Source organism: Acinonyx jubatus, chromosome D2, assembly GCF_027475565.1.
Source record: "Acinonyx jubatus isolate Ajub_Pintada_27869175 chromosome D2, VMU_Ajub_asm_v1.0, whole genome shotgun sequence".
NCBI classification, from domain to species: Eukaryota; Metazoa; Chordata; class Mammalia; order Carnivora; family Felidae; genus Acinonyx; species Acinonyx jubatus.
In genome coordinates, this window is record NC_069393.1 from 43,612,295 (window position 1) to 43,638,395 (window position 26,101).

The 26,101-nt window shown below is 56.4% G+C and overlaps 2 protein-coding genes and 1 long non-coding RNA gene across 14 annotated transcripts in view; 2 read left to right on the top strand and 1 right to left on the bottom strand.

Moving 5' to 3' along the window:
- Window positions 1-7,405: 7,405 nt before the first annotated feature.
- Window positions 7,406-16,271, bottom strand: LOC113600208 (uncharacterized). Of its 3 annotated transcripts, XR_003421170.2 has the most exons (4): window positions 16,135-16,271; window positions 12,982-13,086; window positions 12,413-12,579; window positions 7,406-10,510 (listed from the first exon to the last, which is right to left on the bottom strand). It is a non-coding gene; the product is annotated as an uncharacterized LOC113600208 (long non-coding RNA). The 3 variants fall into 3 exon arrangements; XR_008292147.1 differs by having other exon boundaries at window positions 7,406-12,579; XR_008292148.1 differs by lacking the exon at window positions 16,135-16,271 and adding an exon at window positions 13,389-16,121 and having other exon boundaries at window positions 7,406-12,579.
- On the top strand, window positions 7,663-17,971 carry OPN4 (opsin 4). The gene is given in 9 exon segments (XM_053207278.1): window positions 7,663-8,357; window positions 9,674-9,819; window positions 11,063-11,229; window positions 11,554-11,757; window positions 12,401-12,572; window positions 13,026-13,190; window positions 14,125-14,232; window positions 15,147-15,327; window positions 16,163-17,971. Coding segments are annotated over 9 exon segments (1,641 nt in total). The 5' UTR covers window positions 7,663-8,228; the 3' UTR covers window positions 16,532-17,971.
- Window positions 17,972-21,232: 3,261 nt separating this feature from the next.
- The window catches only part of LDB3 (LIM domain binding 3), a 63,532-nt gene continuing 58,663 nt past the window's right edge, over window positions 21,233-26,101 (top strand). For 3 of the 10 annotated variants that reach the window (XM_053207277.1, XM_027062477.2, XM_027062478.2), the window contains exon 1: window positions 21,263-21,407. In XM_053207277.1, coding sequence (XP_053063252.1) covers window positions 21,315-21,407 — 93 coding nt within the window. In that variant the 5' untranslated portion in view covers window positions 21,263-21,314. Of the gene's footprint in view, window positions 21,408-26,101 lie in introns of all 10 variants that reach the window. The other 7 variants (XM_027062472.2, XM_027062475.2, XM_027062473.2 and 4 more) reach the window with 7 other exon arrangements.

A 26,101-nucleotide genomic window follows, 5' to 3' on the forward strand; every position in this document is an offset into this window, starting at 1 on the left:
AGTTCTCCAGTGAGGCACTAAGCTCACTTGCTCAGAGTGAGCTGGATCAAGATGGCAGATGGAACATTCATCTCTAAGTTTGCTGTCTTGGGGGCAGCACACCCTGGATCCACCCTGCCACACCCTGGGTCCCCTTGCCTCTGGGTGGTCAAGGCCTCCTATAGACTCTGTCCCCACTGGATGTTGGTGAACTCTGTTGCTTGCAAGGAAGCGAAGTTTATCTGGGCAAAGGGGAAGGCAAGACTTACAGGCTGGCACCAGGGTTCAGGGACTGGGTTGGATGGGGGCCCCTGAGGCCTGGCAGTTCTTGCCAGATTCTGGCTGTATCTGGGGATCCAGACAAAGCTAGATAACCAGGCCTGAAGGATCCAGGGGCTTGTCACAGGCAGTTGTATCCCAGTTCCCAAGACCTCCAGGCAGCCTTTGTGGGGTAGTCGGGGGAGGCCCCTTCTAGCCCCTCACAATCGTGGCTTCCACGTCCTGGTCTCTGAACATTTGCCTCAACTTCTACTCCACAGTTCTTAACCGTGGTGCCAGGGACCACTATGGAGTCCCGGGGAGCCTATGGAACCCTTTCCAGGCGTGTTGCATAAAATGCATAAAATCAAATACACAAGGTTACCAAGGAAACCAATCACAGTGAAATATTGTTACTAAAAGATTAAATAATAAATGTGTGAGAGAGTAATGTGCATGCTTCTTAACAAGTCAACAAGGTCTGGTGGCAGGTGTAAGGAGGGCCCGTAATTGAGAAGTAGTGCTGAGTAAAACCAATCTTGTGCCATTATGCAACAACCCTACCATCATGTAAAAGTAGCAGTGATACCCACTGGTGACCAAGGCACAGGTTTTGTCCACACTTGTAATGAAGGAAAATGCTAAATTTCAGCTAGAGGTCAGTGCAAACAATATCATTTTTTAAATATATAATTTATTGTCAAACTGGTTTCCATACAACACCCAGTGCTCATCCCAACAGGTGCCCTCCTCAGTGCCCATCACCCACTTTCCCCTCTCCCCCACCCCCCATCAACCCTCACTTTGTTCTCAGTGTTTAAGAGTCTCTTATGGTTTTTTTCTCACCCAACTTCATGGATGCCCTGAACTCTACCTGCAGACCCCAGGCTAAGAACCCTGCCTCTTCTGCCTGCCTTCCATACTTCATAGCTCTGCTCATCACAGCCCTTGCCATGTACCTGGATTCCTCAGCACCAGGGATTTTCTGTACTTTTCAGGGGCTCAGGTAGGTCGGGTTGGAGCGTGGATTCAGACCTTGACCAGAGAAGGTGCATGTCAGAGGAGGGGGGAGAGTTTGCTCCTGGGTGCAGGCTGCTTGCAGCCACAGCACTGTCCAGAGCAGATGGAGCCAGAGCTGAGGGCACTGGAATGAATTGTGGGTTGGGGACAGGGCTCACCTGTGAGTCCAGGTGTGTAAATGTAAAGCAATAGCATAAAGATGCAGGTCTTTATGCTTAAAAAATGTTTAAAAAAAATCCCGGTGCTTAGGCCATATCCTAGGCTAACTAAATCAGAGACTCCAGGGGTGGGCTCCAGGTGACAAAATTTGTACTGTGCCAACATCGAAGTCAAGGCTTCCTCTCTTCTGCCTCGGCAGCCCCTGTAAATTTGGGGCCCCAATTATGTGTGAGGCAGGCCAGGGCACCCTAGACATTTCCTCATGAATGAAGCAAGTTTTAACACTTTCATTCTATGGATGAAGAAACTGAGTCTCAGAGATTTCTGTTCCTTGTGACTTCCAGATCCTGACAGCAGATAGGGGTAGGGCTGGAAGGCCAGCCAAGGTCGCCTGACCTGCTGGGCCAGCATGAGAGGAAATTTACAATGTTTACAGCTTTGGGAATCCTCCTGCAAAGGTAACAGGTCCACAGTCACATAAAAAGACAAAGCCAATTCAAATTCAGGGATTTCATCCAAAATCTTCCAGGTCCACGCATGCAATGCTCAAATAAATGAGGGCTTATGGGTTTACTCACTGAGAACGGACCCAGACATGCATCATAGGCTAGAATCACTGTTCACTGAGAACATCTCTGTGTCTTGTGTAGATTTCCATCCTGCCGCATACCTTGTTATCTCTGAGCAGTCAGAAATAGCTCTGGGCTCTCAGAAGTTAAAGTGGATACCCTCCTCCCATCTCCCCTTCCCCCCAACCCCCACCCCCCCCGCCAGACAAATGCTCCACTTTGTAGGGAAGAGCTCAGGAACTTGGTCGAGATCAGTTAAAACACTGAGAGGAAGAAAATTGCTTCTCCTGCTGTTCCAGCATGTTACCAAAAGGTCAAAAAAAGTGTATAGTGCCTAGGGTGGTTCGAGCCTCTCTCTGTGTGACCCAGTTGGGGTGCTCTGCATGCCGCTAGGAAATGTCAGAGGCTCTTAGGAATGAATCTCATTGTTGAAATCTGTAGCAAGTTCTTGCTTTACACGGGCGGCTGGGCGTGCCCAAGGTACATGCCTCTCTAGGGTGTGTAATCAGTTTTCAAGTTAGAAGTTTGTTCTTTTGGCTTTACTCGATTTTCCTTGACTTTCTGTTTCCCAATTCCTCTCTTGTACCTGTTAACCGGCTCTGACTCCCTTCGACAGAAACTTCCAGCTAAGGGGAGAAAGTGGCCAGTGTCTAGAGAGGAGGATTGCATCATTTGCCTCCCAATAACACAGCAAGCGTGCCCAGGGCAGCCACTATAACTGATGCTAGCCCAGAACCTGGCACACTGCTGTGGTTTGATAAGTGCATGGTGCTTGGCTGGGTGTGAGATTGGAACCCCCAGACTGGACTTAGTGAAACATCACACATGGACCTGGCAAGATGGGCATAGGGAATACCTCTTAGTGCCTGGCCAAGAATGTGGGCATCAGAAGGTACAGGAAAGGGTCCCACAGTGCTGTGTAAACTCTGCCCCATGGCTGTACCCAGGCTAGTCCCTGTTTTGGCTCTCACAGGCTGCACAGGAGGCTCCTCAGTGGTAGCACCCCAGAATGGGGAGTAAGGGCGGGAGGAGCCACAAAGAGGTGGGCCCCAGGGAACAAAAGGACTCTGGGATGCCTCTGGGGACATTAGCAGGACCAGTGGGCCACTTAGTTGGCTCCCTATGGGCAGGCCTATACTGGTGGAGGGGCACGGATGGCGCTCACAGCAGGTGAAAGGGCAGAGTTACACCTCCTGCCCTACAGCAGAGGTTAGCAGAAGAGCAAGCTTTTCTGGATTTCTGAATTTATGCCCTCTACCTCCACTCTGGTTCTTGGGAAAGAGGACCCTATCCTGACAGGGTTTGTCTGTAACCCCACCGGTTCCAGGTGAGGGGCGGCCCAGGTGAGCTGCTGGCTAGGTGCCTACAGGAACATACTCACTGAGACATTTAATATTCCCCTGGCAACAGCTCCTGGGAGTTTCCCAGGAGTCTCTGGGTAACCAGATAGCCCTTGCCAGCCTCAGGATGAGGAAGCTGATCCCTAGCAGTAAAGAGGATGGGAATGACATGGGAATGGCACTACAGGACTGCCTGCTAGACCAGTCAGAGAGACCTGTCTCCCTGGATGCTGGTGTTGTGGCCAGAAAGACAGAAATGCAGGGGCCAGGGGCCTGCCCTCCTGGCTTTTCTTATAAGACCTTTCAGGACTTCTCCATAATAGACAGGAATTCTGGGGCTCAGAAGAAAGTAAAGTTGGCATCAGGGCCCTGTGGACAATGTCCATGACGCTGGTTGATTCTAGTGCCCCAGCAAGTGTGGGTTATGCGTTGGCTGATGACTCAAGACTGAGTTGTGTCTAACTCATGCTTGATCTAACATAAAACGTCATACCCCCTGCCTCCCTGGTCCCTTGGCTGTGCAGACACCCAGGCCCCCTAAGCCACCGAGGGCGGCCCTCGGGCTTCCTGCTTCCTGTGTTTCTAAAACTCCCCTGAGGATGAGGGGCCTAGAAAGCTTTTCCCACTTCCAGCCATGCCAGTGAGGTATGAGGAGCAAGCAGCAGGTCAGTGGTGAGCTGTGGGTGAGGGCTCCATTGTGTACCACAGTGCACACACAACCCCTTTTTCTCCTGGCACTCTGTGTGTGTGTGGGGGGGGGGGGGGGGTGATGCATGTGATGGCGCATAGACTCCTAGGTCATGCTGGACATAAGGGTGGCTCTGGCTGGTTCAGGGAACCCAGAGGCCGGCCAGGCAAACAGCTCGTACCTCTGCCCACCCAAGACTCAGGCCACCCCTCCATGAGCAGCCCCTAGAGAGGGGTGAAACAAATCAAGGAGCAAGAGCACCTGTAAGTGAGCTGAGAGAGCTGATCTGCCTGCTGGGGTGGGGGACCCACACCATCTACTGGCTACAGTGGCAGGTTGGGGGTGGGGTCGAAGAGCGATAACTGCCCTTCCTTACTCTGTTCTCTTTCCCAGGGTGCCACACCTGTCAAGCCCCCCTACCTCTGGCTTCCAGGCCGGTTTGGCCAGTAGGAGGCAGGTGCAGAAGACAGGAGACCAGAAAGGAGGGATGGGAGTTCATGCTCCACACTCTGCTCACCATGGCACCTCTGCCAGCAGCCGCATCCCCACCTAGGCTCCAGCTCCCACTCGTGAGCACAATCAACAGCACCCTGCTGGACCGCTCCCACCCCTGGAGTCCCAGGGCCCACCTTCCTCCTGCTGTCCTTCCAGCTTTCATGGCAGCATGTACTGCTCTTGCTAATCCCTGGGTGGCCTCGCTGTGCCCTCAGGGCAGCTTCCACAACCCCTACGTCCTCTGAAGAGTCTAGATCAGCACCTCACCCATTTAATGTGGATGGGTCAGCTGATTCAGTAGGTCTGGAGCGTTTCTAGCAAGCTCCAGGTGACAATGATATGGTTGGTCCTTGGACAGCACTTTGAGAAGCAAAGACCATGGAGATTTTCCAGAGACAATGTGTAGGCACTTTGTAGGGCATTAGGTCACAAAGATGAAACAAACAGACCCATTCGTGATCCAGGGAGGGAGAGGACACAATCAGATGACAATCACTATAAATGACACAATTAGTGAGTGCCCCATAGGATGGACAGGAGGCTGTGAACAGTTGGGTCCTCAGGCACATCCTTGAGGTGGCGTTTGAACAGAGACCTAGAGAAGGGGTGGAGGGAAGTTTCAGGAGAAATGCATGAGCAGAAGCTGGTGACAGAGGGACTGTGTGCGGTCTGTGGACCAAGAGGAGGCCAGCTCACCTGGGGCACAATAAGGACTCCTTGGTGAATGAGCCCGGAGGCCCAGGCACCAAGCTGGCTCCTCCTCCCCCAGAAGGAGGGTTTGCACCTGAACTCAACTCCCCATGCGATCAAGCGTCCCCTTCCCACATGGCCCAAGTCCAACTCCCAGTAGGGTCTTCAGGTACCAGAAGCTGGCATTCTCAGATACTTCGCTGCTTGCAGGCAGCCACACCCAGACTGCCTGGCACCTGCGCCTGGTGGCTCCTTCCTGAAAACAAGGCTGTTCTGGAGCATGCATTCGGTGGGGGATTGCAGGCCTCTTCTTGCCATGTGCTGGGTGGTGCTGTGTTATTTTCCTTCACCTCCTTGACAAACTGGGGCTTTGTCTATGTCTCAAGAGCAACGGAAGCCATCAAAGGACGAAGCATGAGGCTATCTGACTGACTTTGTGGTTCTAAACGACTTTAGGGCTGTAGCATGAAGAATGGGCTGTAAGGAGGCAGGTAAGAGAAAAGGGAAGGCCATGAAGAGAGGAGCCATATGTGGGGATGGCAGCCTGCTATCAGCTCCAGGGGCCTGGGACCTAGAAGCCCCCAGAGCCAGCAACTGGCCCTGAGCACTGAGATCAGCCTGCCCTCAGTGACCAGACCAGCCAGACTGGGAGAGGAAGAGATGCCTGACCAGCCTCCGAGGAAATGGGCACTAACTAGGGTGGGGCCTGTGAAGGGTTTGAGGACCCCTCCCTGTCTGTTCTTGTGCTCACTCCTGGATGGAGTGGGGCCCCTGGGACTGTGGATAGAGAAGCGAGGATGGGCATGGGAAGGCTGGGTTCCACTCTGAGCCAGGCCTGGAGAGAGATCTAGGGGGCAGAGTAGGGAGCAGAAGTGGGGCTCAGGGGTGGGAGTGCAGTTGGGCACCCGTGAGGTCTGAGGAGAGTGATGGCAAGCCAAGGGCTTCCCCACCTTGGACCCATGGCTTGTAACTTGGACAGCTTGGACAGTGGCATGCCCAAGGGGGACAGTTAAACACTGTGTCCTTGGAGGCTGAGGCTGCCCACGTGGCTCTCTTGGCTCAGCCTGGACAGCAGGCTCTGAGCAGAAGCTGGGCGCAGAGGTGTGGAGCCGAAGGGTTGCGGTGGGCCCTCCCCTGAAGAGTCGTGGCACAGGACGAGAGGGTGGGACATCTCAGCATCACCTCCAAGGGCAGCTGTGCATCAGCCACGGAGGATGATGTAAAATGGGCCATGGGCTTCTGAAGGCCCCAGGTGTGGGGGATTCAATATCTCAGGACTTTAGGAGTTGTTTTGAGGCCTATGGTGCCCAGGGTATGGCCTCTGCTCATCTGTCCACTGGCAAACACTTCTGGGGGCCCCTGGTGCTAGGTACTTCACCTGCATTCTTTCCCAATTATCAGGGTAGAAAATTAGGGAGAACAGTGAATGGGACTTGGTGTCAGTTCAGAGTGGCTCCCAGCTGAGATCAGTAGGTAGAACCCCATATTCAAAGGCCAGCAGTTGGTAAGTCCATGCTGGGCACTACAGGGAGAAACAAAGCCAGGGTCCAGCCTCACCCACCACCCAAATGAGCCTCTGTGAGCCTAAGACTGACATGGAAGGTCCCAGGAGGAAGTGTGTCTGAACCACGAGCTGGCGCCTGTTGGGAAGTGTAGCTTCTCTCCGAGTGTGGGTGCTCCCCCCTGCCCCCCATCCCACCCAAATCTGGGGCTTAAGGAAAACTGTTTGTAGAGACTGGGGGTGGGGGGAGTCCTGGAGGAGGAGACGGCATATGTCTCCACTCCAGGGCTCTACAAATCTCTGCGCTGTGCCTCTGGACACACTCCCAAGTAGGATGTTCCTGGAAGCCAAGTGGGCCCCCTGTGAAGATTGCTCAGCTCTAGGCTCTTCAGTTGGCTCCTGCTGCCTCCTCCAAGAGGGGACCCTTCCACCCCGACACTCACTCATCTCAGCCAGGCCTGAGTCCCCAGGTCTCTACCAGATTTGCCTTTTTGGATTTTTAAAGTCTTTATACTTCAATAAAAAAGTTTATTATCAGGACGCCTGGGTAGCTCAGTTGGTTAAGCGTCCAACACTTGGTTTCGGCTCAGGTCGTGATCTCACAGTTTGTGAGTTTGAACCCCTCACCAGGCTGTGTGCTGACGGCGTGGAGTCTGCTTGGGATCCTCTCTCTCCCTCTCTCTGTATGCCCCCCAACATAAATGAATAACAATTTAAAAAATTTATTATCAAAGGCAAGAAATAAACAAAATGCCTTGTGATGTGATCTCACCCTGATTGTGTGATATCCTGGCACATCCTCAGCTTCTTCATCTGTGGAGTGGGTGACCAGCCTTGGTTCTGGGAGGGGGGTGGTTGTGAAGATGTGATGGACTCATGTGGGCTGAACCTAAGGGCAGGGCACCCCATGGAAAGGGTGAAGCTGGGCGCCACTGGGCAACCCCGGGCATCATTGAGGGAGCAGATGCTGTTCTTGATGAGCTCGGGGAAGAGAGAGAGCCTTGTCAGAGGGGAGGACAAAGGCTCCTGTCCAATGTCCAGGAGGCCAAGCAGAACAGTCTCCCCTGAAATACACATATACACACACATTCACACTGACACACACTCTCATACTCATGCGCACACACACACACACACACACACACACACACTTTCACACATGTATACTACCATCATCAAACCTTCTGTGGACAGATACCCAGGGACCTGTATCTCAGGGAGCCCGCAGGACTGAGCAACTGGGCATGTGCACTCCCCGCTCCGCTACTTAAAGGTGGGGACAGACCCCGTGGCTGTGAGTCGCCATAGCTGTGACACTCGTTCCTTTGTGCTTCACTGGACACAGCAGTCATCAGCTCGAAGAGCAGCTCCAGGCTCGGTCCATGCTGGATGCAGGAACAGGCAGCCAGCCAATCAAGCAGGGATGCTAAGGAAGGAGGAAATTTGGGAGACGGGGCACAGCTAATATCCTGAGCACCTTGTGCCCTTGACTTCTCTGTGGGCTTGAGAAAGGACGGCCCTACTTCAGGATGAACCCTCCTTCAGGGCCCAGAACCCAGGAGCCCAGCTGTGTGGCCACCCCAGCTTCACCCAGCAGGTGGGACGGCTACCAGAGCAGCACTTCCAGCCTGGACCAACCTCTACCCATCAGTCCCACGGTAAGCCAGAGGCCAGCGTGTGCACACACAGAGCCTCCCCTCCCCTCACCCTGGCCTCCATGTTGGGAACACACAGGGGCTTTGACAGGGAGATAGAAATGGCCTGAGCTCTACTGTGGGACCTTGGTCATGTTACTGGACCTCTCTGAGTCTATCCCACAAAGAGGACAAGGAAGACAGTGTAGGGAATGTCTTTCCCTGTGGAGTGCATTCGAGGAACGGAAAGGTCAACCCTAAAGGACAAGGGGCTGGAATGGCACAGATCTGTCCTTGGCTGCATCCATTCTTTTCTGAGGGTGGTTGGATGTCCCATGAAGCCTTCCAGAGAGGAAGACATACCTTAGGTCTCTGGATTTGTCCAGCCCAGAGTGAGGTGTTAGGTGCCTTCTGTTGCGTCCAAGATCCTGCCAGGGCCCCAGGACCATAGCCCCCAAACCCACTGTTAACTGGGGAGGGCTGGCCCTTAGGACCCTGGGATGCAGGCCTATATCCTGGATAGGATGGAAAGGCTCTGTAGCTATAGGAGGCAAGGCAGAGACTAACTTGTCCTCCTTCCCAGGAAAGGAGCTAGGGGAGAGGGGTCTTTAAAGCCCTTTGTACTGGCCTATAGGGTCATGACCTCCCTGGGAGGTCATGGGAGACTTAAGTGTTCTTTTTTTTTTTTTTTAGTTTATTTATTTAATTAATCTCTACACCCAACATCAAACTCATGACTCCAGGATCAAGAGTCATACGCTATTCTGACCGAGCAAGCCAAGTGCCCCGTAAGCTTTCTTTTTAAAGGGAAATTCCTTTCCTCTCTCCCATGCCAGGCATCAAACTCAGCCCCATTCCATTATACTGTGGCAGTCTTTGAGGCTGGGGGTCTTGAGGAGAGGGGCTCTACCCAACCCCACCACCCCAGAGTCTACAGGGCCTAGAATACCATTGCAGACCATCTTGAGTGCTTGGGTCAGGGCCATATAGTGGAGAGAAAGCCACTCACGGGATGGCTCTGCCTTCTCCCCAAGGAAAGGTAGACTTACTCCAGCCATGTTCCTCCTTGTCAGACATGTGTCTGTCTGTCCGACCAGCCTCCAACAGATGATCCTAGAATCCTTGTGCCTCTGTGTCATGGTATAGGAGCTTGAGCTTGACTTCAGAGAGATCTGAATTTCCACTCTGGTTCAGCCACTTCCTAGTAGTGTGGCAAGTGGCTGTGCCACTCTGAGCCTCAGTCTCCCTACCCACCCTATGGGAACCCTAACCCTTCTTTCTCGGGGCTATTTGAAGATGACAGGATAACGTGATGCTCTTATTTCTCTGTCTCTCTGCAGGCAGCGAGGGCTCAGGCTGCTGCCTGGATACCTTTCCCCACAGTTGATGTTCCGGACCATGCCCACTACACCCTGGGCACAGTGATCCTGCTGGTGGGGCTCACGGGGATTCTGGGCAATCTGATGGTCATCTATACCTTCTGCAGGTACCTGGTTGGTGCGCATGGGCACTGAGGGCAGCTGGCCATGCAAAGACAGGGCAGGAATTCTAGTGCCAGTTCTGCCAGGGCTCCGTTGAGCCTGGGTGGGGACACCACGGCCAGGCCCTCAGTGGTCTCAGGGCAGGCCTCCATCTTCCAGCTCAGGGAAGGGGCCAAAGAGTAGTCCAGGGCAACTTGAGTGGCACATGCCAATGGGCCCCAGGCATAGTTTCTGTAAGACAAATGTCCCTACAATACCCGAGCCTCTGTCCATTCTACCCTGCTCTCAGCTTACCTCCATGTCACCTGCCCCAGTGGGTATCCTTCCTCTGCCTCAAAGAGCAGCCCAGGCAACAGGACCCTTAATCCTCAAGACTCTCAGCAGCCACCCTTGGAAACCACCCCCAGCTTCTTTCCCCACTTGCCCCATTCTTGGGCTGAAGGTGAAGAAGTGAATTCTGACCCTACTACCTATTAGCTGAACTGACTTTGAACAAGTCATTTATCCTCTGGGAGTCCGTTTTTCTTGTTGGCAAAACAGAGTTGTGATTGATTTCACGGAGTCAATGTGATGGTTAAGTAAATCTACGCCTGTGCAGTGCACATCAAATAAGTGTTTGAATCCTGGCAGTGCCACTTACTGAGCCTTGTTATCTGGAAGAAGCCACTTCCTGGGTGGGAACCTCCGTGTTCCCATCTGGAAAAGAGGGAGGGGATAGATGCAAAGATGGATAATTATGGGAGAGAAGTCTGTGAAATTGCCTGACCTGTAGGGCACAGCCTGGGCCATCCCCGAGGGTGAAGACTGCAGAAATACTGAAATGAGGGGGACAAGGAGGGGCACCTGAGGAGGAAGATGTGAGAAGCTCTGCGGGAGGAGCCACTTGGGAGAACTTGGCCTGGAGGGGTTCAGAGGAGTGAGGGGTGTGTCCAAGGAGAGAGTGTGGGTCATGCAGAGGATTCCAGAGGGAGAGAGGAGGAAACAGATGAGCCCTAGAGCTAGCTCCTGCTTCTGCTGGGCTGCACAACACTCTGGGAGTGGTATTGCTCTCCATACAGGGCAAGAGTTGCTGTCTTTCAGGGGACCTCACTTCTTAGTCCACACTGTCAGGCTCCAGAGCTATCTGGCTGGTGCTGGCTAGGCACCAAGACGGATTGTGGCCCAGTGGCTGGTGACTGTACATGTGCACATGTGTGCGTGGGCACGCGTGTGTGTGTGCACATGTAGTTCAGGGAAGTTCTCCAGCAGAAGCACCTCCTGACAGCTTCTGACCCTCCACAGGAGCAGAGGACTCAGGACACCTGCCAACATGTTCATTATCAACCTCGCGGTCAGTGACTTTTTCATGTCCTTCACCCAGGCCCCTGTCTTCTTCGCCAGCAGCCTCCATAAGCGGTGGCTCTTCGGGGAGGCAGGTAGACGTTCAGGGTTCCCTCATGCTGGAGGGAGGAGGAGGGTTGTGGTGGCCCATGCCCACAGTGGAGGGTGGCCTTGGACAAGGAGGTGATCTGCTCTTCCTGGGCAGAGAATGGGTGGCCGCCCTCAATCCCATGAGTGAGCAAGAGGGAAAACTCAGCTTCTGGGCCAGATGTGGCAAGTAGCCAGGCTGGAGAGGGGCTCAGGGCTGCTTTTCTGGAGAGAAGGCAGGAGCTGAGTATGTGACATCCTCAGACGCTCCCTCCCCTGGGGTACCTCATGGGCTCCTGCCAAGATCTGAGGTCAGGGAGCTGTGCCCACAGGCTGCGAGTTCTATGCCTTCTGTGGGGCTCTCTTTGGCATCACCTCCATGATCACCCTGATGGCCATTGCTCTGGACCGCTACCTGGTGATCACGCACCCACTGGCCACCATCGGGGTGGTGTCCAAGAGGCGGGCGGCGCTTGTCCTGCTGGGCGTCTGGCTCTATGCCCTAGCCTGGAGTCTGCCACCCTTCTTTGGCTGGAGTAAGTGGACTGGGGGAATCGGGAGAGGGGAAGATAAGCTGGGAAGGGCATGTTCAAGGGGCAGGTTGGTAGACTCGGGGTGGCCAGCTGGCAGGTGGGGCCAAGGGAGTGCTTGAGGCTCAAGGCAGATGGATATTCAGGGCACACGACTAGCAGCAGGGAAAAAACTGATGTGCCATCAGCAATCAGAGTGTGACCTGGGTTTCCCTCTCCCAGTACAGGGGAAGACCACATGGCTCTTGGGTGGTGGGAAGTGACAGGTGTATCCAATGCTGAGTTGCAGAGTCAGACACGCAGGTGTTGGGGTGTGGGGCTTGAGCGGGTAGGAGAGTTAGCAGGAAGGCACCCACCTTTCTGTGGCAGGATCGAGCACCTGGCCAAATCTGGTGGAGTGAGACCCTGGGGCTATGGTGAGGTCTCTGTTCCAAACTGGCAAAAATGGGCAGCAGTGAGCTTTGCCTGCTAAAACTGGCTTGGAAAGCTCCCCTCCAGGTGCCCTGCTTTCCGCACTGAACTGGGAAGGGCAGGGCTTGGGACCAGTGTTCAGGGATCCCAGACCCCACCTCCAGAGCCCCTGCTGGAGGAGGAGACTGAATCACACTACCCTGAAGGCTGAGCACCTGCCCCCCACCCCGGATTCCAGGTGCCTACGTACCAGAGGGGCTGATGACCTCCTGCTCCTGGGACTACATGAGCTTCACGCCATCAGTTCGAGCCTACACCATGCTCCTCTTCTGCTTTGTGTTCTTCTTGCCCCTGCTGGTCATCATCTACTGCTACATCTTCATCTTCAGGGCCATCCGGGAGACAGGCCAGTAAGAGCTGGGTGCGAGGAGGGGCTGGATGGGAGGGTAGCCATACCCCTTTCCAGGGTGCCCCTACCCTGCCCCCAGGCTCACATGTGCACCCACCCAGGACATTCCCAGCTCCAGGTGGGCAAAGACAAGCTGAGCACACGTGCGTAGTAGATGGGATGTCTAGAGATGAGAGCAACCTGGGTGCTTAGAGGAGTCTCAGAAGATGGGGACTTCTGAGGAGAGGACCTTTAGGCTAGGTCAGGAGGTCTGTGGGGGTAGAGAAGACATCACAGGGGGAACCACAAGGAGTCAGCTTAGGCTGGATGTGGTGGAGAACTTTTTGGGAGTCAGGGCTTCCTGCATTGGAGGGAATGACCAGGTAGGTCCAGGCAGCCTCCCCCACAGAGGCCATGATCATGGCACTCACTGCATCCAGAGTGGGGTCAGACTCGGACTTTGCACCCATCCTAGGGCTCTCCAGACCTTCAGGGCCTGCGAGGGTGGTGGTAGGTCCCCCCGGCAACGGCAGCGGCTGCAGAGAGAGTGGAAAATGGCCAAGATCGAGCTGCTGGTCATCCTTCTCTTCGTGCTCTCCTGGGCCCCCTACTCCATTGTGGCCCTGATGGCCTTTGCTGGGTGAGCAGTGCCCAAGGGGCTGGGGCAGGGGCCGGAGAGGGGAGGGAGGAGGGTAAGGGGACCCTCCTCAGTCTAAGCCCAAGCCAGACATCCCCACAACCGAAGTCAGTCCTCAGAACTTTGTTCATTCTCCCCGGGGCTATAAGGTTCCCTGCAGGAGATGGGCCCACCCGCTCCTGGAGGCACTGGAACACATACCAGGTTAGGGGTGCGGGGAGCTCTGGACCACAGTGGATTTGACCTGAGGGCCTACAAGGGCTACCAGGTCCTGCCAGATCCCACGGGAACACTTGACTCTCCCTGAGTTTCTGGCTCCCTCTTCACCTGTGGACACACAACCAGGAGAGCCACTCACCCCCTGCCTGCTCGTCCTTTGTGGCTAGAGTCTGGGGACCTTGATGTCCACAGCAGCATGGACATAGGCCAGAATGCAGGAGCACTTTGAGACAGTGATACTTATTAATCCTGGAACTTGTTTGGGTACGAGACCTCCTTGTGCAGGAATGGCCTGGTCCTCCCTAAAGCTCTCTGGTGAAATCACTCTAAGGCAGCCAGGGAAGCAGTGGGTCTCAGGGTTGGGTGGGGTGGGGGAGGAGATGGGCGGAGGGCCAGAGTCACTGGGGGTGGGTAGGGCTTATTGCCAGCAGCACAGGCTCCAAGCTATAGTGGACCTGGTGGAACTTCCCAACCTGGCACATCTTCCTCTCAGCCGCCCTCCCTCAACTGCTCCCCTGGTTCCCGCTCACCTCCGGTCAGAACGCTCCCTGCATGGCAGTCCCTCCTGGGGGGCTGACTTGGCTGTGCTGGTTTGGGCCAGGTTGGGCTGTGCCCTGCAGGGCCTGGCCTAGAGGAAGAAGGTTCCTGAGTGGGAAGGTGGGCTGTGGAGGCTCTAGGAGGGCCAGCTGGTAGGGGGACCACTGCTTCTCTGTCCTAGGTACGCGCATGTGCTGACACCCTACATGAACTCGGTGCCAGCTGTCATCGCCAAGGCCTCTGCCATCCACAACCCCATCATTTATGCCATCACCCACCCCAAGTACAGGTGCGGCCCTCCTCCGGGACCCAGCCCCAGGTCTCCAGACCCACCCTCATGGGCACAGAGGGCCTGAAGCAGTGAATGGGGGCAGAGGCCAGCCATCTTTCCTATCTCTCATGTATACGGGGACCTCTAGCAGCTGGGAACAGCCAGTGACCCTAGGTGGGGTCTGGAGCTGCTGTGCACCCCCTCTACCCACTGCCCCAGTTTCCCAGGGGGCTCAGCTTGGAGGGACATCAGAGCTCCCTGGGCATTGTCCAATCCTGACTATGGAATTTTTGGAGCCAGGGCCCAAAGGCAGCCAAGATGGCCAATAAGCAGTGATACCCGCTAGAAAGAGAAGCCCCCAGAGAGCAATGTCCTAGAGAGACCACAGTCGGGAGAGTTCAAGGGCCCTAGCAGAGGCCTGGGACTGGTTCTGGCCCAGAGCCTTCTCTGCTGATAGAATCCCGGCACAGCTGGCCTCTTGCATGAGGAGTCCTTCAGTGCTTTCTTTTGCCTGGTGGTGTCAGTAACTCCCCACCCTGCTGAGGCCAGCTGCAGGCTCAGAGGAGCGTCCCTGGTCCCCATTGGAAGAGATGTGCCTTGGGCCAGCCACGTGAGAGATGAAACCAAGCACCTTGCTGAACCTGCTACCCAAAGCCTCTCCCTCCATGCCCATGGCCTCAGTGTCTGTCCATCCCCAACACTATGAGCCTGTCAGTCTCTTTCACCCCAGCATCTGTCTGTTCTTCCTCATCACCTCCTCTGACTGCCAGTGTCTTTTTGTCCATCGCCATCACCCTATCAATTGTCTGTCCTCATAACTACAATGTTTGAAACTCCCCCAATTCCCCAGTGGCTTTCTCTCCACTCCCATTAGCCCTTTATCAGTCTGTTGGTCCACCCCCATCTCCTAACCAAATGTGTTGTTCTTGCAGAATGGCCATTGCCCAGCACCTGCCCTGCCTGGGGGTGCTGCTGGGCGTGTCGGGCCAGCGCACTGGCCCCTACGCCAGCTACCGCTCTACCCACCGCTCCACACTGAGCAGCCAGGCCTCGGACCTCAGCTGGATCTCTGGACGGAGACGCCAGGCATCCCTAGGCTCAGAGAGTGAGGTGGTAAGAATGCTGGGCCCTTGCTGGCTAGCACCTTGCCCTCCTTTCCTCAACCAGGCCAGCCTCAGGCCTCTGGGCAAGGCTGCCTCTGAGACTCAGGGACCCTCAGGACCCTGGGATGCGGTCAGGAAGAGCCCTTCACAACTGTTCCATGGCTTTCCCTTGCACCATCCGCCCCTGACAGGCAGGGACCCTGGTGAGGCAATGCATTGGCCTAAGGTCACCCAGGAGCAGGACCAGGACTGAACATGCATCTTCCAGCTCTAGGCCATCTCTCTTCCATGCTGGCATTATTCCAGGAGCTTAGAGCCACAGCTTGAAAAGACAGGCATTTGTGGCCCTAGAGGGGCCTCCCAAGAGACAGGCAGGAGCTAGCTGTCCCCAGGAGAGCCTTCTGTGCTGTGGGCTCCTGTCTCCCAGCCACACCTGGGCTTCTCCATCACTGTAACTACAGGGCCCACCATGGGCCTCACCAAGAATCGCCACTGACCTTTTGCCACTGCTTCCATCCCTGGAGGTCTCTGTTAAGGGGCTGAGGGAGGAGCTGCCAGCGGTCCCTGCCTTGAACCACTGTAGTGCACAACATCAAAGAGTAAAGACAGACCCATCCCACATGCTTAGGAAGGCACACAAATGCACACACACACACACACACACACATGAACACATGCACTCAGAATTTGCAGGGATTTGGTGACCAGCAAGCCTACAGTATCACAGACCCTGCCTCAGTGAATATCTGTGTGGACGACGGAGAGACACTTGGCTGGGGAAGAGGGCAAGAGCAAGACTCTGGAATGTCCCTCTCACCTCATAGTGACTCTCTCACCTTCCCCAGGGCTGGATGGACACGGAGGCAGCAGCTGTGTGGGGGGCTGCGCAGCAAGTGAGTGGACGGTTCCCCTGCAGTCAGGGCCTGGAGGACATGGAAGCCAAGGCCCCTGCCAGGCCCCAGGGACGGGAAGCAGAGACGCCTGGGCAGGTGATTGGGCCCGGCACCTGCCAGTCTATAAGGGGGTGGGGACAGGGGGCAAGTAGCCCAGGGAGTGGACTGGAAAGGGGAACTGTTCCTGTGGGTGGGCCCAATGCCCTCTGGGAATCACTCCCTCCCCACCCAGATTTCCCTTGCCTGCCTGGGGTGCCTGGGGGTCTCTGTGACTCCAAGATGCTCCGAGCATGCCTGAATGTGGTCTGTGACTGTACCTGAGAGTGTCTGTGATTGCGTGACCCTGACTATGCACATGCATGGCAGGTGGTGGTAGCTCTACAGTGCTGTGATGATTGTATAGCTTGTGTGTGTAAGTATGTGTGACCGTGACAGTATGTGGTATGTGGTGTGCAGTGAGTCAGTGGAGTGTAACTTGTGCATGTGTGTGACCATGTGCCCAGCACATATTCTCTGTCTCTGTGACACCACAGGGCATAGGACTGAGTATGCCCCAACCTGTCCGCTCTAAACTGCGTGTGCCCACGCTGTCTGCGTGACTGGAGGCTGGATGTACCTGGGGGGTGGGTGTTGTAAGCTGTTATGTGCTCGCTATGAATGCCCTGAGATTAGGATGTCACCCAGAATACTTGTGGCTATTAAAAGAAGGCCAGCTGTCAGCCCAAGTGCCTATGGAACGGAATGTCGATGGCGATTAGAGAAGGCCATATTCTGGAACGCTGGAAATGCCGTGTGCACAGGCCCCGAGGCTACCCTTCCCCCTCAGCTGACAGCTCTCTACCCAGCCCCTCTGTTCACACTGGTGCAACACCCCCAGCTCCTGGGATCTCTTGGGCTTCCCTAGCAAGCCTAAGACCATGTCCTGCCTTACGTCCCCAAGGCTGCCCCCTGGGTGTCCCAGAGAGGGGGAGCCCTGGGCTGCCCCCTGCAGTTGCAGAATCCCTGCCTCTCCCAGGAGCACAGCTCCCTCGATGCTCCAGCTCCAGGGACGACTCACCCCCTAGCCCTGACCCTGGGCACTGTGAACAGCCACAGAGGCCAGGACGGAGACAAGCAGTGAGGAAAGGCAGTGGAGGGAATGTCCTGGAGGGAATACTGGGCCGGGCTAGGGCACTGGGCAGGGAGGGACAGCATATCAGCCATCACCTAACACGTGTGATAAGCACTGCCATCGAGGTATCAGCACACAGGGTGCTGAAAGCAGAGGCAAGTCCCCGAGGCCTCCCCAGGAAAAGGTGGAGGTGAAGCAAGGGTTGCCAGGCAGGATGGGGGTGATGTTGAGCAGTCCAGGCCAAGAAAAGAGCCTGTGTGAACACAGTGGAGCCACTGGGGAGCTTGGCGTGTCCTGGAACAGAATGTTGCTCTGTGACCCAGGAGCAGCCAGAGGGACTCCGGGAGCTAGTGGTGGGGAGAGAAGAGGAGAAAAGAAGGGCAAGAAGTGGTAGGAACTGTGGGGAGGCCCAATCAGATACTGACCTGAGGGGTCTCTAGCCTTGACCCTGGGGGGAGCAGGGAGCCCCTGGAGGACTTAGCTAGGGCTTTGAGGTAGGCTCGGTCGACCTTGCGGGGTGGTTGGTTTCCCTGCAGCGGCTGGAGAAGGACAGCTGGAATGTAATGAGCGGGCAGGGAGAAGCCTGGAGGAAGCTGGTGCTGTAAGACAGGCAAGAAATGAGGCGACTGCGGGCCGCAGGGCGAGAGGAGACGCAGGCCCCCCAGAGGGAGTAGAGGAAGAGGACAACTGGACGGTGGGGGTGAGGGGAGCTCAGTTCTGACTGACTGCAGGAGTGTGAGAGCCTAGGGGATGGCCCCGGGGGGAGGTCTTGCCGGTGGCCTTAGATATTGCAGGCTCCATCCTCCAGGCCACAATGTGGCCTCGGAGAAGGCCCATCCCCCAGCCAGGACACAACCTGGCCTCTCCATGCGACCGCACTTCACTGCTTGGTGACCCTAAACATGGAGGGTCACTGGGAGAATGCTCCCAGTGGGACCCTCCTGGAGCTAAACATATGTGTGCTGTTTGCTTTCAGACCAAGGGCCTGCTCCCCAGCCAGGACCCCAGGATGTAGGGTGCCCATTGGCTCAGCTTTTCTTCTGGGACACATCCAGCTCCCTCACCTCCCCCTCATACACACAGACCCAAGATCACCCCATGAGCCTTCAGGCTTTGGAAGTGGCCCTGTCACCTAGGCTGTGCTGGATTCGGGGCCCCACACCCCAAAACACCTGCCCTGCCATGTGCTCGGCACCCACTTCTCATCTCAACAGCCTGCACCCCAGGCTCAGCCCAGGCCCTCCTGCTTCCCGGAGTCATCTGCCTCTCCTCAAATGCTGTGTGCTGTGATTGTCCAGGCGATGACAATGGCGATGGCTCCGTGGGACACGCCAGCTAATTGCGAGCTGCCGCTGCACCCGGGCTGGGCATTTCACTGACGTGGGCAGGCCAGCACTGCATCTCCCGCGGCCAGCAGTTGAAGCCGAGCACAGACTTTCATGCACCGGAATCTGTTCTTCACCGCTATCCCCTTCCTGCTTCCCCAGTGCTATTTCTGCCATGGCCCACCCTCTTGTGCACACATACATTTTCGGGCACACTCTTCTACCTGCACATGTCTGCATGCCCACCAAACACATGTGTGCACACACTGCACCTGTGGCGTGTCTCGAATCAGTGACCTAAGATCATCCCGGGGCTGTATCGCTCTGACAGCGTATAGGAAAATAAAAAGCAGAGAAGCATGGTCTTCACCTGTTGGTGTCGCGATGGGAGAGAGACCCAGGGCCTGGCCTCTGACGCCCGCAGCATCTCTTTCTCCCCTCCCTCTGTCCCCCACCTTGCAACTCTCACTCCTGAAGCCTCCACCTCAAACTTCGAGGGGAAGAATGGAGGAGGGACAAAGACCAGGCTTGTCCCCACCCCCACCCCCCAGTGAGCTGCTGTTATCAGGAGGTGGTTCATGCCCAGCCTGTGGGCACCAGCTCCTCTCTGGCTGGGTCTCCCAGGGGAGGCAGACGGAGGGAGGCTGGCCTTCCCCTTTAAGAGCATCCTTCCCATCACCCCTCCCTTTCCCCAGAGGCAGCATCAGGCAGTGTGGGTGCCAGAGTCCAGAGAAAGAGCCTGCAGCTCCAGGTACTGCCTAGCCCGGGGCTTCCCCTCCCCCTACAGGGTGGGCTTCTTTCTTTCCCCACACTGGTCATACCTCGCTGCCGGGTCCTTTCCAGCTTGGCAGGACAGACCCCTCCTAGGAAAGGGGGTAACCCTGGAGGTGGGGATGGATGGGAGGGGGCCTGGGAGTGAAGTAGGGGATGGTATGGGGAGGGTGGGGTGCTGGCCATGAGCTTCCTGGACTTCCTGGCTTCCCGGGCCAGGCCTGGGCAGGGGGGCAGCCTGGGCTGTCTGATACCCAACAGAAGAGGTGGTGTAATGGGGGAAAGAATACAGGTCCTTCTTTGACGTCTTCCACTTGATATTCTTGTGAACTTGGGCAAGTTACCAAATGTCCCTGTGATGTGGGGATGCTACCATGCATGTTGTATGTGCCAGGCCATGAGGTGGGGTGATGTCAACTGGGAACTCGTCACACCCCAGGCCCACTCTGAGTCTTCAGGGCCTAGCCAAGGCTAGAGCCTTCCCAGAGGGCCAAAGAACTGCCAGCCCTGTCACCTTCACCTTCCCTGAGCCTCAGTTTCTCCAATCAGAGCCAGTTTGGGCCTTGATCTATCTCCAGACCACACAGGGCCTGAAGTGTCTTCTGAGGAAGGGCTTCTGGAGGTATCTTGGCCCAAAGAACACACTGGCTGGAGTCCCAAGGGGCCTAGGCCCCCAGGTCCCCACCCAGAACACACTGTCTCTGGGTTACAAGCTAGACACACACCGCACGCACTTCCCCCTCCTTATGCCTTCTGGCCCCACATCCCAGCAGCTGAGCAAATGGCATCTCCTCCCCTCCTCCCTACCCACTGCCATTCCAGTGCAAAGGGCATGGGGGCCTGGCGTGCGACATTGGCAGCTGGAGCTTTCCATGCTGCTGTCAAGTTTTCCAGAGCACAAATGAGACAGGAGAGCCAGGAATAACCTCTGGGCCCCTAGAGGGTCTGGAGGGTGTGGGCCTGCCTCAGACCTGCTTTCAGACCCTGTGCCAAGACCCTGTGCCCTTCGCCCCCATGCCTGGCCTGGGAATCAGGAGGTGCCTGCAGCCACGGGGAACCCATTATTTGGCACAAGCCCAATAGAAATGAGCACCATTCAGGTGCTCCAGCATGGCCTGGGTCCACTCCCTGTGTGACCTTGGAGAAGGCACTTAACCTCTCTGAACTGGTTCCTGCAGGCCAAGGTGGCAGCCTCTCAGAATCTGAGGGGATAATGGCATGAGGGACCTGGAGCTGAGCTCAGCCATGACCATAGACACAGTTATTATTTGATCATTTTCATGGCTGGACAACCCTGGACCAATTGCCAGTCTCCTGAACAGAAGCTCTGTCCAGACCAGCTGGAGGCTCAGCTTGGTCCCAGGCTTTCTACTGGGTAAGCTTCAACCTCAGAGTCCTCACCAGGGAGCACAGGGCAAAAAGACACAAATTGCAAAGCCCCAGTCTTCTGGGCAATGGGTGGGTTGAGCTGGGCCGAGAGAACACACATCTGGGCTCTCTAAAGGGCAGAGGGAGCAAGGAGGAGAGAGCATTATCACTAACCTGGCCAGTCCCCCATCCTGCCCCTTGGGGGGTGCTGGGTGCTGGACACCCCTCCCCAGGGGCAATATTAGCCGTGTGAGTCACGGTGGGAGGCTGCAGGCGGGCAGAGTGTAGGGTTACAGTCCATTTATGGGCGCAGCAGAGGGCAGATATCAGTGTCGATGGCATTCGTTCCCAGCTATTCTTAGGAGCCTCTCAGGAGCTCCACACAGCCTGGCCAGGCAGCAAGGGACGGAGCAGGCAAGGCTGGGGGTCGGGGGTAGGGGCCCAGGTATAGGCTGGGGAGGTGGGTGCGTGAGGGCCCTCTCATTCTTCTCTTCTCTTGTTCACAGAGGCTGCCGCTCTCAGCACCAGCATGTCTTACAGCGTGACGCTGACCGGGCCTGGGCCCTGGGGCTTCCGTCTCCAGGGGGGCAAGGACTTCAACATGCCGCTCACTATCTCCCGGGTGAGTGTGCACTGCCCACACAGCCTGGCACCCACAGGGGCGGGGCACACTCTGAGGAGGGTGTGCGCATCCCTCTGCTGTCCTCCCTGAGGCTCTCGGAGAGCAGAGCATGTCCCATCCGCAGACTTGGGGCTGGGACTGGCTCCAACTGGTTACTGCCGGCCACAGGCCCTTGGTTTTGGCCATAGCTGTTGTCTACCTGAGCTCGCCAACCTGTTGTGAGTGTGAAACATGGGCAAGTGGTGGGTGTTTTGAGCCAAGAAGGAAAGGCCAAGTTTGCTGGGTAGGCAGGCTGGTGAACAGAGTATAGTGCCTTCCTAAGCCCTTCCCTGGGGAGGGTGGGCTCAAGGTGCTCCCCAGCCTGGATCATCTCCACGGAAGGGGGCAGCTGCTTTGGGGAGAGAGCACTCCTAGCATGGAGAGGGCAGGTGACAGGCCAGCACATAGATAGGTGGACAGACTGGTGACTTCAGCTGCCCTGCCATTGGGGCTCAGGGCTAGGCTAGGCTGGTAACTGGGCTCCAGTACCCCCTTCATCCCAGGCCCCAGGTAGCAGCCTCATCTCTACCTCCTTTCCTGGGCCTGCTGGGGATCTCCTACTGGTTTCCTCCCTCACCTGGCCGGGCCCCTACCCATTCAGCCACAGCGGCTCTGCCTACCTGTTTGACATTTTATTCCTCATGCTCACCTGGGCAAATGGTCCACATGTTCTGGAGTGTCTGTGGTCAGGGAACAACTTGCTGGGGATGTCACAGATCACTAGAGATTGTCTGAGTAGCTCTACTGCCTAGCCAGGAACACTCAAGTCCAGAGAGGCGATAAGCTAGATCTGCTTGGGAGAATCTGTCTTTGTTTTAACTACTGCTGTGTTCCCAGCACCTGTACCAGTGTCTAGAACACAGTAAGCATTCAGGCAACACTTGTCAAAGGACTCTCCCACGAGTCTGGCTGAGCTGCGAGTCTCAGACCCTCTCTCCAGCGAGTCTGAAGGCCCTGAGGCTCAGGGTGGACTGTGAGATGTGGGAGGGCAAAGGCAAGCCCTGCCTGATGGGGTAGGGCTGAGGCTGAGCTCCTGTGCTGCTGGTGTGGGCACGAGGGGGCAGGCTGAGGTTCCAGGCTGTCACTGGAGGGTGATGGATGGGCCAGGGAGCTGGGACTGCTGCCCACCGGGGGACAGGGAGGCAGTGTCTTCTCAGGGCAGCAGAGCTCTGCTGTGGTTCTGGGGGTGGACGGTGGGCGCGGGCAGGGAGGCACTGAGGTGGGCAGTCAGTGCTTGGCAGAGGGGACAGGGAGCCAGTGCCCCCATGGAGGAGCAATCCTGCTTGTGGAACTTGGTGTGGGTATTTGGGGGGGATCCGAAGAAGGAGAAGCCCCATTCAGGGGTGACATAGGAACTTCATAATAGCTACAAAAGCCACACTCCTCCAGCGGGGGGCACTGGCCCAGCTCTAGTCCCAGGAAATGGCCATGTTCTCCATCCTGCCGGAGATCTTGTTCATCTGACTTGAGTCTCCACCCCTTCAGACCCACTGTCCCAGAAACCGCAGGGTGCAGTACCAAAAGGACACCCAGAGCCTTGCACACCCTGCCTGATGATGTGGTGATACATGGGCATTTGAGTCCCAGTGGACACTGCCCCTCCCCCACTGGACCCTGCACTGCTCTCAGGTGGTTACAGGTTTCCTGTATGTCCAAGGAGGGGTCGTCTACCCTCATTGTCATGGATCCACAGGCCTCCCATGCCTCAGACTGAACCCACATCTCCCCCAGCCCTACAGTCCTCCAGGCCTCATGCTGGTGCTCCCTGCCCCATCCCTGCGGGTGGAAATTAGCCTCCTGTCGCAGTGGCACCCAGGATAGTCAATGACCTCACCCAGGATCTATGCACCACCTGGCCTCAGCCAGCCCAAGGCTTATATTGCAGCACAGAGGACTTAAGCTAGACAGCAGGAAGAATGTCCTCACTGCAAGGAAAGGGTGTATTGGGATGTCATGGAGCCAATGACTAGGGGGAACCTTTAAAAATAGAACCCGCGGCTCATGCAGGGCATCGGGGGATAGGTACAATGGCCTCTCAGCCTCCTTCAGAGCCATGCCCCAAGTCATCAAGGCTGGGAACAGGCTGGGATGGATGCTGGATCCTCCCCAGGGCTTAGAACCTCTTCACAAATTTCTCGGGTGGGCCACTGATATCCTGGGCTTGGGCATCCCAGGCTCAGTGCTACTGGCCAGGTAGGGCCCAAGACACTCCCACCAGGCTGTGGTATTTCCTGCTGGGGCTCTCAAGGCCCTTCTGGACCAGGAACTTCTTCCCCAGTGGGATGCAGGGCCAGCAGATGCTCCAGTGTCCTGGCCTGAGCCTTTGCAACAGGGCAGTGGTGGCATATTGCAGCGGGGTAGGGACGGGGGGAGCAAAGGCAGGGCTCACTCATTCTCAGCAGGGCCAACAGCCCTGGACACCTGGACTGCAGTCCTGAGAGAGGTGGTTGGGCAGGCGGGGCTGCGATTACCGTCTCACTTCAGAGCGGGGCAAACCGAGGCTCGATTTGCTCAGGAGCTCTTGTGACCTTAGGAACCCCTAACTCCCTGGCCTCCCTTCCCTGCAGGACCTTCTGAGTCTCTCTCTTCTGCTCAGCCCTTTGGCTGGGGATTAGTAACAAAGTACTGAATGGGGCCTGTCCCCTGTCAGCTGTAGACATAGGCTGCTCCTCCTGGAAGAAGGCTGCCACCCTCACGCTGGGTGGTACCTCCAGTCCCCACCCGACCCTGCCCACCAGAATCAACCTTGGGGCTGTAGCAGCCCCCCTCCCTCGCCCAGTCTCCCTTCTGAGGATCCACAGAGAAGTGGGTTCAGGAGGGAGAATGAGAGGGTGGAGGGGAAATGCCTTTATTTATCCTGGACAGGTGCGGCTGGGCCTGCAACATGAGCTTCCCACCCCACTCCCCCCCCCCCCCCCCCCCCCCCTGCCCCTCCATCCAGCCGCAGCCAATTCTCCAGGAAGTGGGGGAGGGGTGGGAGCAGCCGCTAAGGAGCAGCTCCAAAGGCCCAGCCCATTCAGGTCCAAGAGCTGGGGCAGAGGCAGGGGCTGTGGTCTGGGGCCTTGTCCTTGGTGCGTCGTGCAGCCCTTGACTCTACTGAAGAAGTGTGTGTTTTTGTCTGGCTCTGCTGCTCACAGTTATAAAATTCTGTGCACCTGTTGTTCCACTGAGGTGGTGGTGAGGATGGGGGAACCATGGGGCTGAGCCTGGACCCTGTTGGGGGGAGGGGGGAAGGGTGCCCGTCTCTCTGCACCAATGCCTCTATCTCTTACAGGCCTTATTCACTCGGCCTAGCAGGCTCTCCTGGGGCACCAGCCCAGAAGCCTTTGTTTCTTTGCTGTTTTTGGTTCCAGTATTTGTCAGATCTCCTAGCTACAGTGGGGACGCAGAGGACGGAGGGTCCCCTGGGAGGGGGAGGGGGACAGGCCGAGACTATTCTGGGGCAACTGTGCCGGCAATTCCTGGAATTTCGAGGTCGTAGTTGCTGTTTCTTGGGCAGCGCCTAGCAGTGCTGACAGGCTGTGCTGTTTATAGCCACCCTGAAGGTCAGGCAAGCCTCCGGAGGGCTGCTGGGAGGCTGGCCGGGGCCTTCCCAGATGAAGGAATAGGGAAGATAACCGGACAGAGGCCTATGGCTGGGGAATGCATTCTTGGAGGTACCCAGGCCCTGCTTCCCTCCCAGGTACTCAGAGATGTCTTTGACTCTGTGAGGGCCCTGAAGGGAGTGGGCATGAAGCTGGCTGGGCCCTGAGGAGCAGACCCTCCAAAGCCTTGGACCAAGACCTAGGACAAGGGCAACTTCATGGGCAGCCCCCGGGGCTCTTCAGGCTTAAGCCACTGTAGGACAGCAGCAAGTGTGAGGAAGGCCGGGCTTCCTGAGTAATGCCTACTAGGTCCCTCTGGGGCAGCCCTCCCACCTGGGAGATGTGTCCCCAGTTCCCTCCGTGTCCCTCTCTGCACGGTCCCCCATCATCCAGAGACTGTCCATGATTGCAAAGGCCCCCTCACCAGAGGCCCTCACATTCCCAAACACAGCTTCTCCACCTCTTTGGAGCCAGGAAACACCTCTATGCTGGGACCATCCTAAGAGGCATGAAGTGGACTTTACCATGCCCCAGTGTTGCCTGGGGCCCACCGAGAGTGACACCTAGGACATCCAGGAGAGAACTGTGGGAAAATAGGAGCAGAAGAGAGAGACTCAGAAGGTCCTGCAGGGAAGGGTGTGATCCGCAAGAGAGGGGACCAGTGACTCCTGGTTTGGGGTACAGGGAGGTCACTTGCATGTGTGGAGTGGTGGGGGCTGATGCTAGATGGCTGGGTGTGAGAGGGATGGGAGACAGTCAGAGGCAGGACCTGCTGGTCATTCTTGGAGAAGCCTGAAGGTGAAGGAAAGGAGAGACATGACAGGAGCTGGTTGGAGCAACTAAGGCAGGGAGATCCGTTTTTTAAAGACTTAACTTCTTTTTAATTTTTTTTTTTTTTTTTTTTTTTTTGAGAGACAGAGAGAACGCAAGCAGGGCAGGGGCAGAGAGACGGGAAGACACAGAATCCGAAGCAGGTTCCAGGCTCTGAGCTGTCAGCACAGAGCCCGATGTGGGGCTCGAATTCATAACCACGAGATCACGACCTGGGCCGAAGTCAGATGCTTAACTGAC